Raw genomic sequence first — 21,675 nt, 5'->3', positions numbered from 1 at the left:
GGTTGTGGGTCAGGTGTGTTCTTAGAATAATTTAGTTATTTCCCATTGGGTGGATAAGGTCAGGTGGATTTTTTTTACAATGTGGGATATTTGCACAGAGGTACGTAGTGAGTCGTAGCAAAATGCGTGTTCACCCCTTAATCTTGTATATAAATGCTTGAAGCTTGACAATTTATTATGTTCCTATTTTAACATCGGTCCTCAATGCATTGCTGGTTACCATGTAAGGTTCATTTGTACGTGCTTGGAGACTAGCAATATTAGACACTGTCAAGAAAAGTCTTGTTCTTTCTTACAGCTGTCTGTACAAAATACCATGAAATACATTTGTTTTACAAAATGGAACCTGCAATTTGTTTATTCTAAATTGACGATTCATTTTTATTTTATTTACATTGTTAAAAACTAAGACACTCAGATTAGTTATTTGGTTTACGTTATTAAAAAACAATACACGGGGATTAGTTATCAATCTACGTCATCAAAAACAAAATTGGATAGTAAATCGCCAGGTAGCAGAGTCGCTTATTTAGAGACTATGGCGCTGAGTGTAATATAGCATAGTCGGTGACGCGCAATTTATACACATTTCAAGCGTTTGGAGGTCTGCGACTACATATAATCGGCATGGACACTGATCATTTGTGAACAAAGTGTTTCATGGAGTGTTAATGCATCTTTCCTTGTTGTCTGTGTAATTATTGTACCAGTGTTTGCGTATATACTCACTCACGTTCCTTCGGACGTAACTTCCGTATAGCAAAACGTTAACCTTGTCAAAAGTGTCTACAACAACAAACTTTGACATAATATCAATGTCTCATTGCCGATGGCTGGTACTGAGACATGTTTGAACACAAAAGAAAATGTAGAACATTCAGGCCAAATGTGGTTCAGCACAAGTTATAAAAAGTATATCCTTATATGATGTTTACTTTCATCATGTACATAATGGCCAAGTCTTTTGTATAACAGAGTTCTCTTGCAGCTAGTTATTTCATTTCCATACTCAACCACGAAAGCTGTTGATTTACATACCCCGCCAGGTGAGAATGTCTACAGTTTATTTTTGCTGTTAAAATATCGTTTTCCATATTTTGAATATAATATTAATTTTGTAGAAATAACAGAAAACTGAATATGTTAAGGGTGCAATTTGTTTGATTGATTTTTGTTAACTATAATAAACAAAAGTATACATCTGGTATATTTTCATTACTGAGATTCTATATTCTGGATCAGTTTTGTAATGCGAATCGTTGTGTCCTTTTGAGTTGACAGCTAACGTAGCATTCTGTATAGGAGTGCATTTTTTTCACCAGGATGACCAATGTCCACATGTCTTGACTCTAAAGAATTCATTAGGTATGAAGATAGTTGTGTGGACGGGTAACTGATTCAGTCACTCAGTCAATTAAGATGATGACTATACTAATAATGACCAAGATAAAGTGGATGAAAATGAATAGTATGCTTGTGACGATAATTTTGACAAAGTCGATAACAACGACCTTGACAACTGTCGCGCATAAGAAATTGGTGCGGGACTACAACTTCAGTGACATTAACATGACAGAAAATAGAACAATCGGGAAGTGACGATGATATGGTGATGGCTATGCTGATGAGGAAAACACAAAGACACTGATGCTGATAATGTCTATGACGAAGATTATCATTTACAACGATGATATTAACCACCCTGAAGACTTCTTGTATGGCGATGATGTTAATTGCAATAACTATCGACGTCAGTTACAAAACTACGATTACATGATGGCAATGGAGGTGATGAAAACAAACACTACATCGATTTACTGATATGGATGATGACATTGATGCCAGTTTAAGACGGATACAGTTAATAATAAGGATCAACATAGTTAATATTATCATCGTCGGCAGATATTGACAGTGTAATTACTCCTTTCATTATCTTCATCTTCCTCATTACAATGTTCTTGATACAGGATGGTCCGAGGTACGTTACACACGGTCTTGGCATTTGTCTGTGTTGCCTGCGCTCTGGCGGTAGCAGTTCAGAAAGGCACCAAGTCCCGGAGGAGATCCGCCAAGAACCCAATCAGCGTTTGCGCCTTCAACGTCAAGATATTCGGCCGGACCAAGATGAATAATACGAAGGTGGCCAGCATCCTAACAAAGGTAGGTCCAAGAAGTGGGGTCAATATTGTATCAGAGGTAGGGGCAAGTTTATTTCAGACATAGTGCCAATATTATTACAGAGGTAAAAATACGTCATAACAAAGGAAGGATGATTTATCATAACAAGGTTAAGGTAAAATAATATCACAAGGTAGATCGACATAAGGATAGATGTAATCCAATATCAAATCATAACAGAGTAATGACAATATTAGAATAGAAGTTAAACATTATGACAATAAAGGGATGGATAATATCATAGATTGGGTAGCAAAAAGTAGGCAGAAAATAAAACAGAGGTAGAACCATTTTCATAACAGCGGAAGGGTCATGTTTTTTATTTTTTGTTTCTTTATCTGTGGAGTTTTACGTCATTTTAGCACCTGATAGGCTATACATGCTAGTATATTTGGTGAAGGAAGAACATGCAAAGACCACAGGAAGAACCACGGGTAGCTACTGGCAATATAGATCACATAACCATATTGTTCGAGTCGAGTCTCGAACTCAGGCGGACATAAGTTAGATGTGCGAGCGGTCTGTAAAGGCAAGCGCATTAGACCAATCGGCCACCATGGGCCTTAGACCAATCGGCCACCATGCGTTCCGCAAAAGTGTATATTACAACATTGGAGACAATATCTTAACAGAGATAAAACACCTATCATAACGAAGGTAGGGTCAAGATCGTAACGACGGTAGGGTCCATATCATAACGAAGGTAGGGCCAATATCATCACAAAGGTAGGGTCCATATCATAACGAAGGTAGGGCCAATATCATCACAAAGGTAGGGTCCATATCATTTTGAGAGTAGGGTCAAGATCATAACGAGGGGATAGGGTCTATATCATGACAGAGAGAAGGAATAGGCAAAGACAATCGACAAGGAGCGAATAATATCACAAAGATGTCATGCTTTTCTAACTCGAAGTTCACACAGCAAATTGAAGGATGGTAAGACACTTAATTAAAATTGCCACTATCAGAACACGCATTCGCTTTACCTCTGACTCAAGTGAATTAATAACTGTGTATTTCTCTAAAGCATATACATGCTGTTTTTTTTCTTCTATTTCAATGCCGTTTTATCTGGGAAGTAATTATCTGTAATGTATGTAGCTTCTAACTTATCCTGACATATTGGTCACATTTGCAGCATAGAAAGGAGAAAACAGCTCACTATTTTTTTCCGCTGGACAAAGTAACATACGTGTAAGGTTGAGCAGCAGAGGGGCTGTACAGACCGAAACTTTTTGCACAATAAACCCCTCCAGGAAACTATTCCTCGATAGAGGGCTTATTTCGACGAAATAAACCCTTCTATTCAGAATACAGGACAAAAAAAAATGTCCCCCGAAAACTCGAAGAGTTTCCAGGGACAAACTCGTTGAGTTTGCACTGACAACTTGGGTTACTTCAATAAATCTGAAACAGTTTCCGTGGCGGGGTCGTTATTGAAAAATCCATGGGTCGGGTCCATCCCCTCTGCTGCTCTGGGAAATGAGTTTCCAAGGAAAAACATTTTTATGTTAGCGGAATTAAATCATTGACAAATAAATGATGGCAAATATTGGAGAAGCACATACGACTAGATTAGCTCGAGAACGTCTCGAAGCAATTCAGAAATTTCTTCCTGTCCGTGATAGTGTCAGACAAAAATTACAACTAAGACAGCAAGCACGGGAAGGCTTTGCAGAGACTACGGAGGAATTATTTAAACCCGTGACCAAAGCTACTGAAAAATCCGCAGCTGTTACCAAAGAGGCTTTAATAGAGCAAAGGAAAATTTTACAGGATATTTCAGCTGGACTTAAACCCCCGCCTCCACCCGATGAAGTTGTTGTGTCAGTACCTGCTGGTAAGCGAGTAACAGGGAGAATTACTGACCCCGCCAAAAGATTTACGCCGGATTATATTGAACTTCTTAAAAATGTACCAGAAGAGAAATTACCTGAGACAATACTGTTAGGATTGATTAGAAGAGATGTGTCTTTAAACCCAGAACACGGTTCTATGACAGATGATAATTTTATCAAATATTCGTATCGTATACGTGAAAATAAAAAACAAATCAGCAGGGACGATACAAAATACGATAGACTTGTAGATGCTATACGTAAACTTGAAATTCCACCATCGCAACCTCAAGAAGAAAAATCACCGTTGCAACACACAGAACGACAACAATATCCTTCACGGCGAAGAGCAATAGATCCTGACCTAACTCCGTTAAGTGAATACGAGGCTGCATCTGAAGGAAGTCCGCGGGGCCAAAAATTCAAACAAACTAGGTCGCCGATAATTAGCTTAACAACATCTTCTGAAAGTTTGCCTCAAGACATTTTATCCCCAAGAATTGTACCATCAACAGGGGAGGGTTTAGGATCCGGTTTTATTGCCTGCCCTAATAATATCATCGATGATGTATCACGGTTGGAAGTTCTCATCGGAGGAAGACGTGCCGGAAACAATTCTCCGGAAATTATAAATGAAGCCGCAGATATCTGTCAGAGACTATTTCAGCGTGGCATCATGGATATCAGCATCTACCGGGGGCTCATTGATGAACTCGCAGACGGTTACCACAGCGACTAATAATTAAATTTGCTAGCAAATTCAGTTAGATAAACAATAATTAAATAAAATGATACTACACGATTCTTTTCGCAGACCAAGAAGTGTCAGAGTAGTAAACTCACGATTACCAGTATACGAGGTTGTTTACGGAGATGGAGTCGGTGATGTTGTTAGGGATTTAGTCACAAGAATCGCTCCGAAAGCTGGACCGTTAGCAAAACAATTCGCGATGAAAGCCGCTGATGTTGTCAAGGATAAAGCCATTGGCACTGTTGGTAGTCTTGCCGGGAAAGCATTTCAATCAATCAAGGATCGACTAGCACAGCTGATACGAAAAAAAAACCCAGTCGAGAGGTTGGTGCCAGTAAAACTACCATCCACTGAAGCTATGCCGGCAAATGTTAGTAGCGTAGTAAATAAGGCCGTAAATCAGAAATTAGCTGAGATCGCAACAGCAGGAATTACCTCCAAAGCGTTGCAAGATAGTGTAACTGCTAATTTGATAGCTGGTAGTGGTTTCCGGTGACGATAACATTTTAATTAGATCATCACAAATAATAATAATGTTTGCACGAAAATCCAATGACGCGTTTGATATGTCCAAACCAGTACTTAAAGATGATTCTGTACGTGATTTTCAATATTATTCTTATGAAGCACGTGATCCTAACCAACGCGGAAGAATTGAACTACAGGTCCAGGATACAAGTAGATACTTCTTGCCCGCTGAGGCCTTCATCGAAGTTGAAGGTAGGCTTTTAAAGAATGATAACACTAACTACGGAATCGGCGACCGAGTTGGATTTGTTAACAACGGCATCATGGCGTTATTTAAATCCGCTATTTACATGATAGATGGAAAAGAAATTGAAACAATTCATGATAACGTCGACGTTGCCACAACAATTCTCGGGTTGGCGAGATACTCGGATGATTACACCAGATCAGCCGGACCATCAATGATGTTTGCAAAGGATATAACCGACAGCCCCGAGAACAGGAATGTAACAATGAATAATGCCGGTGACGCAGTTGCATCGATGAACGAAAATTTTAATTTGGGTTTTGCAACACGTAGATCGATGTTAAGTGGAGATGAAGAGTTCTCAGGTGTGATTCCATTGTCTCACATCTTTGGATTCTGCAGAGATGTCCACAAGGTCATATTCGGTGCCAAACACACAGTTGTACTTGTGCGAAAACCTGATGATAATGACGCTATCTGGCGAGATGCTGCTGTTGCCCCTGGTCAGGTAATACTAACTAAACTGTGGTTGTGGATGCCAGTGTTGTCTCCGTCAATCACCGAAGAACAACGACTGTTGTCTTTCATGGACACGGGCGGTAAATCACTGCTATCCTGGAAAACAACAACCACAGACGTTATTCAGGGTGATAATGGTGGGTTGTTTACATGGCATATATCATCGCAACAAGGAGTATCAGCACCACGACATATTTTCATTGCATTTCAATACCGTGCTAGAACAGATAGCCAGGAAAGAAATCCAATGGTATTTGATACACTTGGAGTTTCTGAAGTTTCGTTGAGAATAAATGGGCATCAGGAGCCATCTGAGGATATATTAATAGATTTCGAACATCATCGTGTCGCACGCGCGTATCATCGTCTGATGTCATTTATGGGGCGCGACCTTAATGTAGACACTGGCCTGCAAATATCACAGCGAGACTTTATGAGTTTATATCCGATTTATTACTTTTCGCTGGAACATCTTGATCTGGTTAAACAATCTGTTGTCGACCTACATTTCCGAGCTCGTGTAGGTGTTCCTGCTGGTGGTTACAGAGCGATTGCTGTCATACTCTCCGATAAAGCAATGCTGCTTGAAGGTGTTGGCGGACGAATGAGGGTCATCGACGCTCCAATCGAGAATATGTAACGCAATTAAAATCAAACTTAGGATATAATGTCATACAGTCATGTTAATGTCACCTTGACTTCCGGTCAAACGAAGAAATTGCAATCAAAGAACGCAAGCACGTGCGGGACATCAATAACACTAAAACGAGATCAGATTACTGGTGGTCCAAACAAATTGTCGTTGACTAATACTCAGCTTAAACATTTTAATAAGGCACTAACAGCAAAAACCGGTGTCCGACTTGATTTCTCTGCTGCAGCTATCAAGGACATGACTAAAACCGGTGGAATATTTCCTCTTCTCGCAGCAATACCGGCGTTGATTGCCGCGGCAGCACCAGCCGTAGCAAAAGCCGCAGCACTCGGTGCAGTTGGAACTGCAGCTGGAATGGCACTAAAAAAGGCAACGGGAAAAGGATACAAGAAAAAAAAGGGACGCGGTCTAAGACTACCAGGAACTCCACCATCATGGTATCCAAAAAAATTCTAACGCCGTTGAGCAATTTTGATTTACTCGATGCTGTTAAAAAATTGCGTGTAAAACATTTCAGAGGCGTATTTATGCGAGATCAATTACCGCAACGACCGAATAATCCAGAAACTGGCATTATCAATCTCGACAACAAAGATGGTCCGGGAACTCACTGGGTTGCTTACGCGATCGATCCACGTGGAATTATCTATTTTGATTCGTACGGTTTAGCACCGCCAGTTGAGTTTCTCAAGTATGTCAGCAGATTTTCTAATGTTCCAGTGTGGCAGTCGACGTTACCAACACAAACATTAATTGATCCGCCCATTTGTGGGAGGGAGGTTTTAAATGTTCTTGATGCAATCTCAAGAAATCCAGCAACTCCTCCTCATAAAGTAGTGTATGAATATACCGCATCGAGAAATGCTAGCATTTGAAAAACAGCAATAAGAATAATGGTGGATATTTACGGAAGACCTTTCACACGAGGAGGTAAACCAAGCACAGATGCTGATCTCTCAAAATATGCGACCAAAGATGAAGTCGATAATCTTTTGAATATAGCTGGAGTTGACCCAGATGAAGTTGCTATTTTCCAAGACAGGCAAGGAAAACTAAGAACGAGCAACATTAAGTGGAATGATATAATTCGCAGAGTTCTTGGAGCTACCAAGGATAACTTCGTTGCATTTAGTGATGGCGGCCGGATCAAGGACTCGAATATATCAATCGCAAGCATCAAAGACAGTATTGATAAAGGTGTTGATAAATGTGTGAAAAAAGCCGGTGACACGATGACAGGCGAACTCAGCATGAGCGGCAACAAAATAACCGCGTTAGCGAATCCCGAATCCGACCAGGATGCGTCAAACAAACAATACGTGGACATCGTCAACGGTAAACTAAATACGCTGCGTGCAGAGCATGATGTTCACGTGGGCGCGTTTACAAGATTTCGAAGAAACTTCGTAAAAACTGATGAGGTCGTGGATAAGTTCTTTGGGACTCCTCCAGTCGTCGATGTAAAACTCGCTGATGTAAAGACCGACATTAACACGATCAAACAAACACAGCAGGATATCGTATCGGGTATTCCTGATATCGTTAACAAAACCAGTTTGATTAAAGTTCCCACTGGAGTTACTCCGGGGCATATCACCAACATCGTATTCACGGTATCATCGGGATTCGCAACATGGTCACGACAAAATAACACTATCAAATATACAGCAACAGCCACCGGTGTTTACAGGTTGTCTGTGTTTTCAGCCGCTAAATTTGAAATCTTCACAACATATCCTTGGAGACATTCCACCGATAAGTATTCCGGGGTTTGCACTGTAATACTAAACAGCGGAACCGAGGAAACATTTATGCTTGAAGCCGAGGACGATAGTTTAACAGCAACATCTTACTGGTTTTGTTTGGAATTCGTCGCTGCAACGCCTCAATTGGTTACCGCGTAATTGAATAATGTCAACGACGCCAGATGCTCAACAATATCGATACAATCAAGTCCGTGAGTGGCAATCTGAGTTAAAAACTGTCATCGAAGTAACTAGTCAAAAAGTAAAAAAATACAAGCGCCGCATAACAGTGCTGGATATTATGGTTTATTCAGTATCTGCCGTTGTTGCATCTGCCGGAGCAATACTATCAGCGGTCACTCCGGTAACTGCAGCAGTCGCCGCCACGATCTGTGTTTCCGCGGCCACAACAACAGCTGGAGTTTTCGGCATCATAGCAAAAAAAATATCATAATGTGCTAACACAAAATTACACGATTACACGACAAAATTAAATACAGCCACGACCGCATATCAGAAATTATCATCGCTGATATCATCATCGTTAGACGTGCAAAGTAGCGACGCTACGATATCAGATTCTGAATTCAAACTAATGTCAGATGCGTACAATGACTATTTGAAAACTAAACAAATAAATAATGTCAATAGAACTGCTTCAACAAATAGTCACAAACACAACACCGGTAAGGACCACAATGATCTCAGTGTCCTCGACGACACCAGAATTCGGTATTAATTTTCGAACTCCAATTCCAGTGAGTGAAATCGCGTTAGCAAAGCTCAGTGTGTATCACAGCTGGCCCAATGTTAGGTCGGCATCATTTGGTGGTCTGCAGCCAAATAATTCATTCGTGTTCGGGAAAAGCAAAGCCGACTCCGGCGAACAGGGTGAACTTGACTGGAATACAATTACACTTCCCACTGGGAGTTATCAGATCGAAGAAATCAATAATGAGATACAACGCCAAATAAAACGAATCACCGGCAAGGAAGCCAAAATATCTATAACAGCTCATGAACCAACGCTGTCTGCGGTCATTGAAATCTCAACGCCAGGATACGCCGTGGATATTTATAACAGCTCAATCCGAACATTATTAGGATGGCCAAAGGCCCCCGAGGTTAAACCTCGTCCACCAAAACCTGAAAAATCGGATTTTATGACCTATAAAGAAGCACTACACGACCTCGAGTACAATTATTATTTACTCCTTGCAGATCAATTACTAGCAAGAAAAAGTACTTTAATGCCCGATACTTGGAGTATAGAAGCTCCACGTGTTAAGGGGGGGCAGGAGCTCCGTGTTTACCGTCTAGATGATATAGAATCTGAATTATTTATTCCGATCAATCTAGTACATAAACAACAGCTACAACTCCTGCGAGTATATTTCCAAGATTATATTTCTGATTTAACAAGTCCGCGTGATAATATTATCACAACCATAGAAAAACTAAACAAACTCGCATCGGCCATGGAAACTATAAATCTAAGAATAATTCAGGCTTTACTGGATCTTAAAGACTATATCGATGATAATTATAGACAGATAGCCAGAGCAGATTTTGCAATTAAATATGGTATTCAAGTGAATGATATTTCAGATTTTAAATTTCCTGGATATAACGTGCCCGAGCTGAGAAAATCAGTCTCTGATCTCATCGATCAATCTTTCGAAGATATTCTTGCCGCGTACGAACGAATAAAACCACAACCTGTTATTCTCAAGCACGACAACAGTACAGCATCCGATGGCAGACACATCTCACCCGGGATCGTAAATATCACAGATGTTATTGCGGTCAATCTTGTATGTGACGTCATCGATGGCAGTTACAGCGCATCAGATACTACGACGGCACAACAGGGGTTTATCCTGTATACGTTCACACCAAGAGACCCCCCTGGTTTTCTGATTGTGCAAGAACCAATCAATCCGGTCTATCTACGGTGTCATAACCCGTGGTTGTCAACGATAAATTTCAAACTCACCGACCAGAGGGGGAATTTGTTGGACCTGCGTGACGAGACTGTTAGTATAAACTTACTGGTGAAGTCCTAAGTCAAGGGATCCATAATATTTATAATAGTTTTTTTTTCTGCACTGATCCATTTTCGTCATTTTATCGTGCAAATACCCTATCAAAACCAGCATAAGTTATCGTTGAAAGTGCTAGCACGCATTTAAAAAAAAACGGTTGTGTATAATGTATCAACCCGAGTACATTCATGCACGAGTTCATATTCATGATAAGCAAATTCTTTACGAGGCAATAAAAACCGCATTTCAAATACAGACATTCCCAGAACAGTATTTCCCCGTTAAAATAGTTATTGACGTGTATGGTGACGAAGACTTCTTGTTAACTCCGTCACAATTAACAGAGCTACAGCAAAATCATATGATCATAGTTTGGTGTCAACGAGAACAGATTATGAACTATTCTCATTCCTGTATTGATGTTGAAACGCTTAAGCAAATCCTGAAAATCTGAAAGCGCCCTTCACTTGAGAAACTCTTTGAGTTTCCAAGGGCAAAAAAAATAATACACTTTTTTTTTTACCCGTGGAAATGTGCTTTACACTCCAAGCGGGGGGGGGGGGGCGCTAGCGTTCTCAGGTTCTACTTTCACTTTGTGCTGTGAGTCACACGCTATGCGGTTTATACTTCCTTGTCGGCCTCGTAGTCAGAAACACTAGTATTTTTGTCAGAAATGCAAGGCATTTCCGTGTCTAGATTCTTTATATAACCTTTTAACCGTCTCACCCTGGTGCTAATTAATTTTCGAGTCTCATACTCTTGTGACAATCCAAGACGAATCTTCTCAACTGCACGGCACAGTGGAATAAATTCAGATACCTGATTTTCAGTTATCCCGGCAAGTGATCTGTAAACACGATCTTGCAAACCCTTAATGAACCTATAACGAGCAGGGAGATTGTTCTTCCCCAAGCGTGATAGCTCATTCAAGGATTCAAAATCTGACATAATTGTTTCAGTGTCTAGTAAAATATTAAAACCTCGCTGTTGTAATTCTTTAATTTCAACAAGTATGGTATTTATATTTTCGTGATTCATATTATTATATATTTTTATATTTTTAATAGAAACACTTTGCATGAGAAACGCTAGCTTTCCAAAACAAAACGAGACAGTCGGAAACATTTATCCCCTGCAAGGGCCTAGATCGTCAAATAACGTTCTAGAACCCCACGAGGACTGCTTCCGACATGACAATACAACATGTAACACGAAACACTTTATCCCCTGCAAGAGCCTCTAGATCGTCAAATAACGTTCTATAGGCTCAAGAGGACGTGTTTAGTGAATTGACAAGGACAAACATATAACACGTAACTTATCCTAAGGACGGACCCCTCTGACTGCCAAGTGACTCAGAGGCACATTTATTTACAAGACGAGACAGCCCTGGCTTCTAGGATCGAGTTCTCTAGCAGGCCCGGCAAACATTTATTTGACAACACAAACAACCTTTACCTCTGATTCGAGTATCACAGCAAGCAAAGGTACAATGAACATGTAATCTTATCCTAAGAGACGGTACAGAACAGACAACCTTTACCTCTGATTCGAGTATCACAGCAAGCAAAGGTACAATGAACATGTAATCTTATCCTAAGAGACGGTACAGAACAGACAACCTTTAACCTCTGATTCGAGTATGACAGCAAGTAAAGGCACAATGAACATGTAATCTTATCCTAACTTATCCTAAGACCTTATCCTATGACGACACAAACATACACAGGTGGGTCATTTTCTACGGTCAGCAGCAGAGCAAAACCATCCATTGAATCGACCATTGGATGGTGCACAAAAGACACCCGCCATTGGCGGATTAAATTTATGGTTTTGCTTGCGCGTGCTGACTTTCGATCGACCCAAAGGTCTTAGGGAGCGATTTCGTATATAACCCAACTGTTACTTGCGAGTTGGAAATTCGCTCTAGCAGTGGGCGGGACTTGTTTAAAATATTTTAATTGTATGTTTTCTTAAGCGCGGTCATATAACAAGCACAGAAGAGCAAAACAGTCGGATATATTCAGTAAAACGAGGATATTGTTTGTAAAAAAATATATATTCTACGGTAAATAAATGATTACATGTTATGAACTCGATAAAATATTTTATCAAGGTGGCTTTCTTAGGGGGAGCAAATCCTCTGACCAGCAACGACAACTCTGCAAAGCGTTACACACTCTCGGAGGAGTTATCGTCGTTTGTGTCAACGATAAGAGTTATATAACAGAATGAAATCTTCTGTTTGAGCTTCTTTGAAAATGCTGTTTTGTAGATCCCATCTGCGACATGCTGTACAGAAGGTGGACAAATACCGAAATACCTACCGGCTGCGCTCATTGATTGAAATATTATTTCTTCACGAGTCTCAACATTCACAGATTTCACTGCTCTTCTTATAGCTGTTTTACATTTAACTCTTCCTCGTATGGTATTCTTGCTCTGAGTGATCGCTTGAAGGTTTTCAATACTGTTATCAAGTCTGTTCCCGTTAATATGATCAATGACAAGGCCTTTAGGGATCTCTCCGTTAAAAACCTCATAGACGAAACGATGACATAAATACCTCCCTTTCCTAACAGTAAATCTTAAATAACCAGCATTATCAACTGTACCAACTTGTTTCCTCAGCCTGTAGTTTCTCACTATGCCATCTCGGTTTGCCTCATAATTTGGAATAGTTGGATGTCGGACGAATTCTTGATTCATTATACTATAAGCAAATCATTGTCTAATTCATAATTTGTCTGAAAACTTATTTATGTAATCACGCTCGCATTTGAGAGCGTTATCACAGTCTGGATTTTTTTTATCATAATACCGTTTTAGTTCTCGATAGCGTTTTCCACCACACGCTGAACATAATTGCGTTTTTCCTCGTACTCCAATGCCGCATCTGATACACGGTATCGGTCCTAGACTCCCACCGCGGACCTGTTGAGCATGTTGTCCACAGTATTCGCCTCTGCAGGGTTTGCTACACGGCGCTGATGAATTTAGTTTGATCCACTTGCATTGGTTCATCATATAATATATTTGTCTATTTAAATATTTGTCTTAATTATAATAATGGGTTTTGAAAGACTATCCAGAATAAAACCCATATCAGGTTCTAGATTCGATCTTGACCGGTTAACCGCTGATCCACGACGAAGAGAGTTAGCAGAGGTAATTGGTGTTATCAAGAATGCCAAAGAAGAGTTTCGTCGTGATGGTGCCGCACACACGTGGTCTTCGTATAAAATTATCCTCGGAAACGCGAGCGTTTCTCGGGAAATGCAAAGCATTTCTCGTGACCGTATCATTGATGCTACCATGAACGATACAATCGCGCGTAACATAATTGGGTATCTCGACGATAGAAGATATTTCGTACAGATAAAATTTATTGTTGGAGTCGGCGAGGGAACGTGGATTATCAGAGACAAACTAGACCCTGTTCTTGATGCCAGAGGCGTTCGTGGAAAAACCGTTCTGTTAAGTAAAGACTCAAAACCGGGAGTACTTGTTGGGATTGATATACCATATTATGCCAGAGCGTATCCTGTGACCGCAGTTGTTTATGGAATTTATCCGATGAAGAAACCACGCGTTGATAAACTCAAACCGATGAAGGTGTCGGTGTTGAATTGTGTAGCTGAGCGAGTAATGGAACATTTTAAAAATGCAATGCGAGGAAACGGCCTAACACCGCTAAGACAAACTAAAATAACAGCGTGGGCGACACGAGTAGCGGATAAAGGAGCGTCAATAAATGATGTTGCTGAGCTAGAGCGATTACTAAAATTTCCTATAACGGTTTCATCGTTAACCGGTGAGGTATTGTATGAGTGTAAATACAATTCCCGTGGAACACCAATAACTATTATCGATCATAACAGTCACGCCTGGACTGACTCGGTTAGGATATTTCCGCAAGACCGTGTTGTGAAGTATTATCCGGAATTGCAAAGCAATTCTGGGAGCATGTTTGATTTTATTTATCAGATAAGTAAAACCGATCCAGTGTCTGTGTGGTTATTCAGAAGTAGCGAAGATGGAGAATATGATCAGTTTGTGAGACCCAACGGGGAAATATACAGAACAATGGCGTTACAGCAGGAAATGAAAAAACTCGCAGAAAAATATCATGCTGGCAACACTGATACGTTACTGACACACTGTTTTACTGTCCAGGGTGTTGTCGCGCATGTAGCCCGGGAACGAAATTCATGGAGACCAACTCCGAAAAGTTTTCTTGCTGATATCCAGCAGAGCTGTGTCGAATACGGACACGGCGGTTTGTGGAATACTCAGTATGATCACCGCGGTATGATATCCGTGGACATGACGGCGTGTTATCCAGGAAGTTTCCTTGGGCGTGGAGAATGCAGCGAATATTTTAAACGGTTTGGCCACGCTGGCAATACCATGACAAGAGTAGCTGTCAACGGTGTTTTACCCGATTTTGACTTGACCGGATTTGCTTGTGTGTCGTCGTTTAAATTCGCTAAGGATTTACATCCTGTGTGTTATGTTTGGTTTGGCAGACATTTCGTTGAGAAGCGATGGGCACCGATAGTGTTATTGCGATACATGCTTGACAGTCGAATACTGTTGTCGCTGACGGTCAGCGAAGCGATTATATGTTATTGTCGTCAAACCGAAGTTTGGTTGCCAACTCCAACGCCGGTTACGTTAGAAGAAGTCATCGAAGATTGGTCACGAGAATATCCAGAAACTTCTATCGACGCTATCATCAAGAAAGCTCCTGAAGTACTTAAAAGCAAACTCAGAAATGATGAAAGCACAGCAAAAGATCTAGGACGAAGAATAATAGGGAAATTCACTCAAGGTGGAGCGTATGATCATAAACAACATCACAGTCGATTAATCATGGACAAGACTGAATTGGATCTTATTGTCGCTGATGCAGCCACGAACAACATGTTCTGTAACCGCAAAGATGTGTTTCTGTCAAACGGGGAAAAACTAGGGACTGTTTTTAGTTATATTGACGGAGAATCATCTCAGTACATACATTTGAGATCTTCGATGCTGGCTTATGTATCCATAAATTTGTTGTCGATGATCAATAGATTCCCTGTTGCCGCAGTGAGAGTTGCAACGGATTCATTTTATATTGATAAAAAACACTCAGCGCTGTTGGATAATGTTATATCGGATGATCCATCGTGGGGCTCGTGGAGAATAAAGAATGAAATGTTACACGGATATTGTAAATCGGCTGATGTTGAAATCGAGGATGAGTATCGCAGCGCAGAAATATCTTCGATGGTTTCGTCGGGGGCAACTTCGTTGTTGCCGCCGGTGCACGATCCTGTTACAAGACACAAAACAGTTTATCTGAACGGTCCTGGTGGTTCTGGTAAAACAACTCGAGCGATTGAATTATTTAGAAACTCTGACATGATTGTGCTAACACCCACACACAGACTTGCCAGGGAGATGAGACAACGGGATGTTAACGCGTGCACGTATCACAGTTTTTTCAAATACAGCGGCGGCACGTGGACACCTGAACGAATGGGAACGAAATATATTCCCGAGAAAATCATCTGGGATGAGATAGACACTGTGCCGTTGGATACATTAAAACAGTTTCTGGATTGGCTGCTAAAGAAAAATACCGCAGTGGTGATGTGCGGCGATCATGGTCAACCACCCCCATTTACAGGTGAATCTCCACACGAGTGGCTGAAAACTTTTGTAGATTATTATGAGGAAATAACTAACGATGTTAGAGCACTCGATGAAACGCTGAAAGAGTTTAAGGCACTGATCAGGCTACAAACCAATAAAGTCCAGTGTGAGATAATGCGTGAAATAATTCCAGAGACTTCGCTGAGCGACTTTTGGGAAACGTGGAAACCAGGTGATTTAATTGTGGCAAGTAGAAAGATAGTCAGGGACACACTTCAGCAGCGGTTATTTCAGTTACATCAGAAGAAATTTCCCATGTTGCCAGTGCCGTTGTGTTATAGACCAGCTGATACGCGATTGCAGAATATTGATGTTGATATTCCAGGGCGCCTGACTGCGTCGGGTCCGGAGAAACAGAATTTAGTATTAAATGATATTGTCACAGTTGATGTTGATGCTGTTGAACAGGCACTGAAAATGAGCAAATCCCCGTGGACGCTAGGATACGCTATGACCATCCACAGTTCGCAGGGACTAACTATTTCAGATACAACAGTTTGGATTGTTGATGATCGCATCGAGTGGTCAAATTTAGTTTATTTAGCCGTGTCAAGAGTAAGAAGGATAGGTCAGTTACGAAGAATTGTATTAGATGATGTTGTCAACGACAGCTCAATCGCTGATGACACAATAAGAAAGAAATTAGCCGGTTACAAACAGAGCGACAAAAAAAATGGTAGAGAGTTTGATCCCAAACAAAGTTTGGATGTTGAATTTGTAATACAATTACAACAACAGCAGAATAATCACTGTGCGAGTTGTAATTGTTTATTGCTGTGGCAGTATTCGAAAAACGACCCAAGGCAATTCACCGTAGATAGAATAGATAGCAGTCGCGGTCATACACGTGAAAATGTGATGTTGACCTGTCTTGAGTGTAACCGACGCAGAGGTGTTGCTGCAGTTATTTAAATGATTGAATCACTTCAGTGCGGATCACTTTAGTGATCGGGGTGGTAATTGTGTATCCTCGGGAATCACCTGAAGTTGCTCGCGTTTAAATCCGCGTTGAGGAGCAGTCGAATCTAATCTGTAGATTGCGTTTCTCCCAGTTGATCTGGTTATGCTGGATATCTTATGTGTAGTAACACTCCATGTGGGATCGGTTGCTCTTTTTTTTCCTCCTTCTAGTTCGCCTGGTTCGTATAAATACCTAACGGTGACATTACCCAGCAGTGGGGACGCTAGCGTCCCTGGCTGCGTTGAAACATTTTGTTGCTGTTGTCCGCGTTCACTGACGCGGGGTATATATTTTTTTGTGATTGCATTTACAGGTCTCATGTTTGTTGTTCTGGTAATTTCATTATTCAGTGCGGCTATCACGTTTGGCAGTCTTGCAACCCATTCACGAGATCTCGTATCGTAAATGAATTCCCTCGCGTACTGGTATCCGAATAATCTCTCAGCGAGTGTTCTATTAAATCGCTCAACAATTGCCTGATCCCGATGAATTTCAGTATGTCCTCGTCGTATGGTAACGTTATGCTGCTTTGTCAGTGATGACACCGCGCCCTGAAATTCCTTGCCAGGATCAACTTGTAATAATCGTGGCCAGTTTAGAGGTCCTCGTTGATAAATTCGTTTAAACGCAGAGGCGACTTCGGACGCTGTTTTAGTCGCTAACGGTTCTGCTTCTTTGTATCTACTGGCAACATCAACTACTGTTAGCGCGTATTTGTATATTTTTCTACGGACAGTATCATGAGGCAGGAATAGTATGTCAGCCTGATGAACTTCATTGGGCACACTAACATCAAAATGTGCAAAGTTGATTTGTCGAGGTGGTGGTAAGTAGATTTGCCATATTGCTTGTTTTGATAGCCAATTTTTGGCAACCTCGCGTGTTACTGATGCCGCGTTGGCGAGTTTATTAATTGCTGAGTTACCTCTCCAGTATCCGATTGGGGAATAATAAATCGCTTGCATTTTTATTTAATTATCCAGCGCCTAATACTAATTTAGATTTCATCGCTGATCTTACTAACCAATTAGCGAGTGACTCCTTAAATGATTTATTTTTTATGGCGCTTAGTGCATGAATTAATTTCACATCCGCGATATGCCTGTCTTGTAGATCTTTACTTCGATAAGCAACATCATGTATGTGACACGCTGCGTCGATAGCGTTTATCGGATACTCTCCCGGTTTTGGTTTAGATTGTTCATCAAGTCTGATATCTAGTCGGGTCCCTGGACCGCAGTAATTGTATCCTGGGAGATGTTTTTCTCCGGGATACTTTGCCCAGGGAGTTCCGGGGAGCTTTCCAAGTTTGGCTGCAATGTCACCTCCGCTAAATTCTCGCTTTTTTTTTGAAATCTAAATTTTTTTGTGCCACATCGCGTACACTTACCAGAAAGTGCTTGTCTGTTATTTTTTGTTGTAATGGTTGTTAGATCATTCGTAGGGGTTCGTGCCTTACACTTCACACAATATAGATCCATAATTATTATTCTTTATATACAAATGGAAATTACAGATTTTTCTGCGACAAAAAAGAAAGAGCCAGTTAAGCATAATTCAGTGCTACCAAACTCTATCCGCGCGATTATAATTGGGCCATCCGGTTCAGGTAAAACACAGCTGTTGCTGAACTTGATAATGAAGTGGATGAAATGGGATAAACTGTATTTGATAGCTCCATCTGTAGATGATCAACGATGCTATAACGTTATAAAAGATTTTAATGAGAGTGCAAGCGCGCTGAGTAAAGACGGTGAGGATGTTGTTGAATTTATCACTGATATCGAAGAAGCCCCCAGCGTCGAGGATCTTGATGAATCAATTAACAACCTAGTAGTGTATGATGATGTTATGTTGGACAAGCAAAAAAATCCCGCAAGAATATTTTCCCGGGGACGTCACAAAAACACTGATGTGATTTATGTTACTCAGCGTTATACACAAATTCCTAAAGTAATCAGGGATAATTGTAATCTTCTTGCGATATTCAATGGAGTTGATACACATACACTGAGAAATATTCATCAAACCTGGTGTGGTGGCGATATGGATTTAAATAAATTTAAAAATTTCTTCAGTCATGCTCAAAGAAAACCTCACGGATTTGTGACAATAAATTTACACGATCCCAGAACAAGATACCGTATTGGACTTGATACACTATTTGCAACATAAAAATGTTTTTCCTTGGAAACTCATTTCCCAGAGCAGCAGAGGGGATGGACCCGACCCATGGATTTTTCAATAACGACCCCGCCACGGAAACTGTTTCAGATTTATTGAAGTAACCCAAGTTGTCAGTGCAAACTCAACGAGTTTGTCCCTGGAAACTCTTCGAGTTTTCGGGGGACATTTTTTTTTGTCCTGTATTCTGAATAGAAGGGTTTATTTCGTCGAAATAAGCCCTCTATCGAGGAATAGTTTCCTGGAGGGGTTTATTGTGCAAAAAGTTTCGGTCTGTACAGCCCCTCTGCTGCTGGTTGTGATCTAAAGAATTTTTTAAGAGTTGATAAAATGAAATAAATTTAATCTGCTCTCCTCATTGATTTTTCTCTGTAATTTTCCGACTGTCGCGCCCCATACAGCTGTGCGTGTGCGAGCGACCGAGCGTATGTGTGTGTGGGGGGGAGGGGGCTCCCGCCTCAGAATTGTATGATAAAACCTTGCTAGAGTCAGGAACAATCAATTAATAGTAGACGTTATTTATGTGTGAATGCAAATTTAAATTTGGAGATTGCTTTAAGAGACACTTAAATGTTCTGTAGCCTTTGCTTCTCCATTATCCGTATAATGTTATGCCTACCGTTGTCGACTTTGTACTAACTTGGGTTTCTTTTTGATGGTGTCTCAAGTCTGGTTACAGTCTATTTTACTAAGTACTCTCGAGTCTGACACAATACCCATTTCTCCTTTCCCATGGACTGTACTCTTCTCTTGCAGATTGTCCGCCGTTATGAGGTCATTTTGATCCAAGAAGTCAGGGACTCTTCAGGAGAATCTTACCGTAAACTCTGGGAAATGGTTAACGCGTGAGTACCAAGTCCTGGTTCCTATAGTCCTTGTCGAACCTCGGTTTTATGGACTGATAATGGTCTCTCACTGCACTGTTTTCCTTTGTTTCATATAAGAAAGCGCGAATCTTTTAATGAACGGCCATTTAAGTTGCTTCAATTATTATTATGTGTTAATGTGATCATACATTGTTCTGAAAAATATAATTACCGATTTTTAAAATTGTCTGTTATCGAAAGGCTTACTCTTTCATATCAATCACCAACAAGCTGAAGTTAATATTTCCTTTTCCGCTAGGTCTGATCCATCTCGTCCATATGGTATGGTTATCAGTGAGAGACTGGGACGTAGCAGTTATAAAGAACAATACATGTACATGTACAGGTATGTTTGTCATTAAGTTCGTCTCAGTTCTTATTATATGGTACAAATCACCATTATGAATATAAATATTGTAAAGTATGTATCTATGTTGGTATTGCAGCTATAAGTATGATAAGCATACTGTTTTAAAATCAAGTACGATAGCTTTGGTTGCTGTGTGTTAAACGCCATTTTTAGAGCATTGGCCGGTATACCTGGTGGAACAAGAACACTAGAAAACTCTGGAAAGAATCACGGAGTCACAGGAAACTACGTGCAAACTTTCTCGCATACCCACGTCGGCCAAGCAGGACACTCTGTAAAGGCGAGAACCATAGACCAGTCGGCCACACGGCGTCCCAAGTACGATACTGTACTACACAATAAAAACACATACACCCATTTCAGGTGCGGATCAAGATATATTCCATGGGGCAAAGGCCCCGGATCGAGGCTCCGACATTCTGTGACAAAACAGTCTTGTTGTTTTTGGGGTACGGGTTGGTGGGTGGGGTGTTTTTGAGGCCTGGGTTAGTGGGTGGGGTATTTTTGGGGCCTGGATTGGTGGGTGGGGCTCTGTCCCTTCAAGTAAGCCCTCCTGCATTTTTAGATTGAAAGCATGAATAAATTGCAAGTATAAATAGACTGAAAGTATGAATAGATTGCAAGTATAAAAAGACTGAAATTATGAATAGATTGAAAGAATAAATAGAGTGCAAATATAAACAGACTAAAAGTATGAATAGATTGCATGTATAAATAGACTGAAAGTATGAATCGATTGAAATTATGAATAGATTGAAAGAATAAATAGACTGAAAGTATGAACAGCTTGAAATTATGAATAGATTGAAAGTATGAATAGATTGGAAGTATGAATAGACTAAAAGTATGAATATATTTAAATTATGAATAGATTGAAAGAATAAATAGAGTGCAAATATAAACAGGCTAAAAGTATGAATAGATTGCAAGTATAAATAGACTGAAAGCATGAATAGATTGAAATTATGAATAGACTGAAAGTATGAATAGATTGAAATTATGAACAGATTGAAATTATGAACAGATTGAAAATATGAATAGATTGCAGGAATAAATAGACTGGAAGTATGGGTTAGAAAAAAATATATTATTCAATGACATTCCGATGAATAAGTAATTTAGCTATTGATGAGCGAGGA

General features: G+C 40.4%; 1 protein-coding gene across 1 annotated transcript in view; it reads left to right on the top strand.

The window, feature by feature from the left end:
* The first annotated feature begins 1,971 nt into the window (after nt 1–1,971).
* The window catches only part of LOC149804173 (deoxyribonuclease-1-like), a 30,555-nt gene continuing 10,851 nt past the window's right edge, over nt 1,972–21,675 (top strand). Inside the window, exons 1-3 of the mRNA XM_089954056.1 lie at nt 1,972–2,163; nt 20,057–20,145; nt 20,426–20,512. Of these exons, the coding sequence (XP_089810182.1) occupies nt 1,972–2,163; nt 20,057–20,145; nt 20,426–20,512 (368 nt within the window). The remainder of the gene's footprint in view (nt 2,164–20,056; nt 20,146–20,425; nt 20,513–21,675) is intronic.

This window comes from Sinohyriopsis cumingii, chromosome 3, assembly GCF_028554795.1.
Source record: "Sinohyriopsis cumingii isolate HCF-2022 chromosome 3, ASM2855479v2, whole genome shotgun sequence".
In the NCBI taxonomy this organism is placed as follows: domain Eukaryota; kingdom Metazoa; phylum Mollusca; class Bivalvia; order Unionida; family Unionidae; genus Sinohyriopsis; species Sinohyriopsis cumingii.
This window is presented reverse-complemented; position numbering and strand designations above follow the sequence as displayed.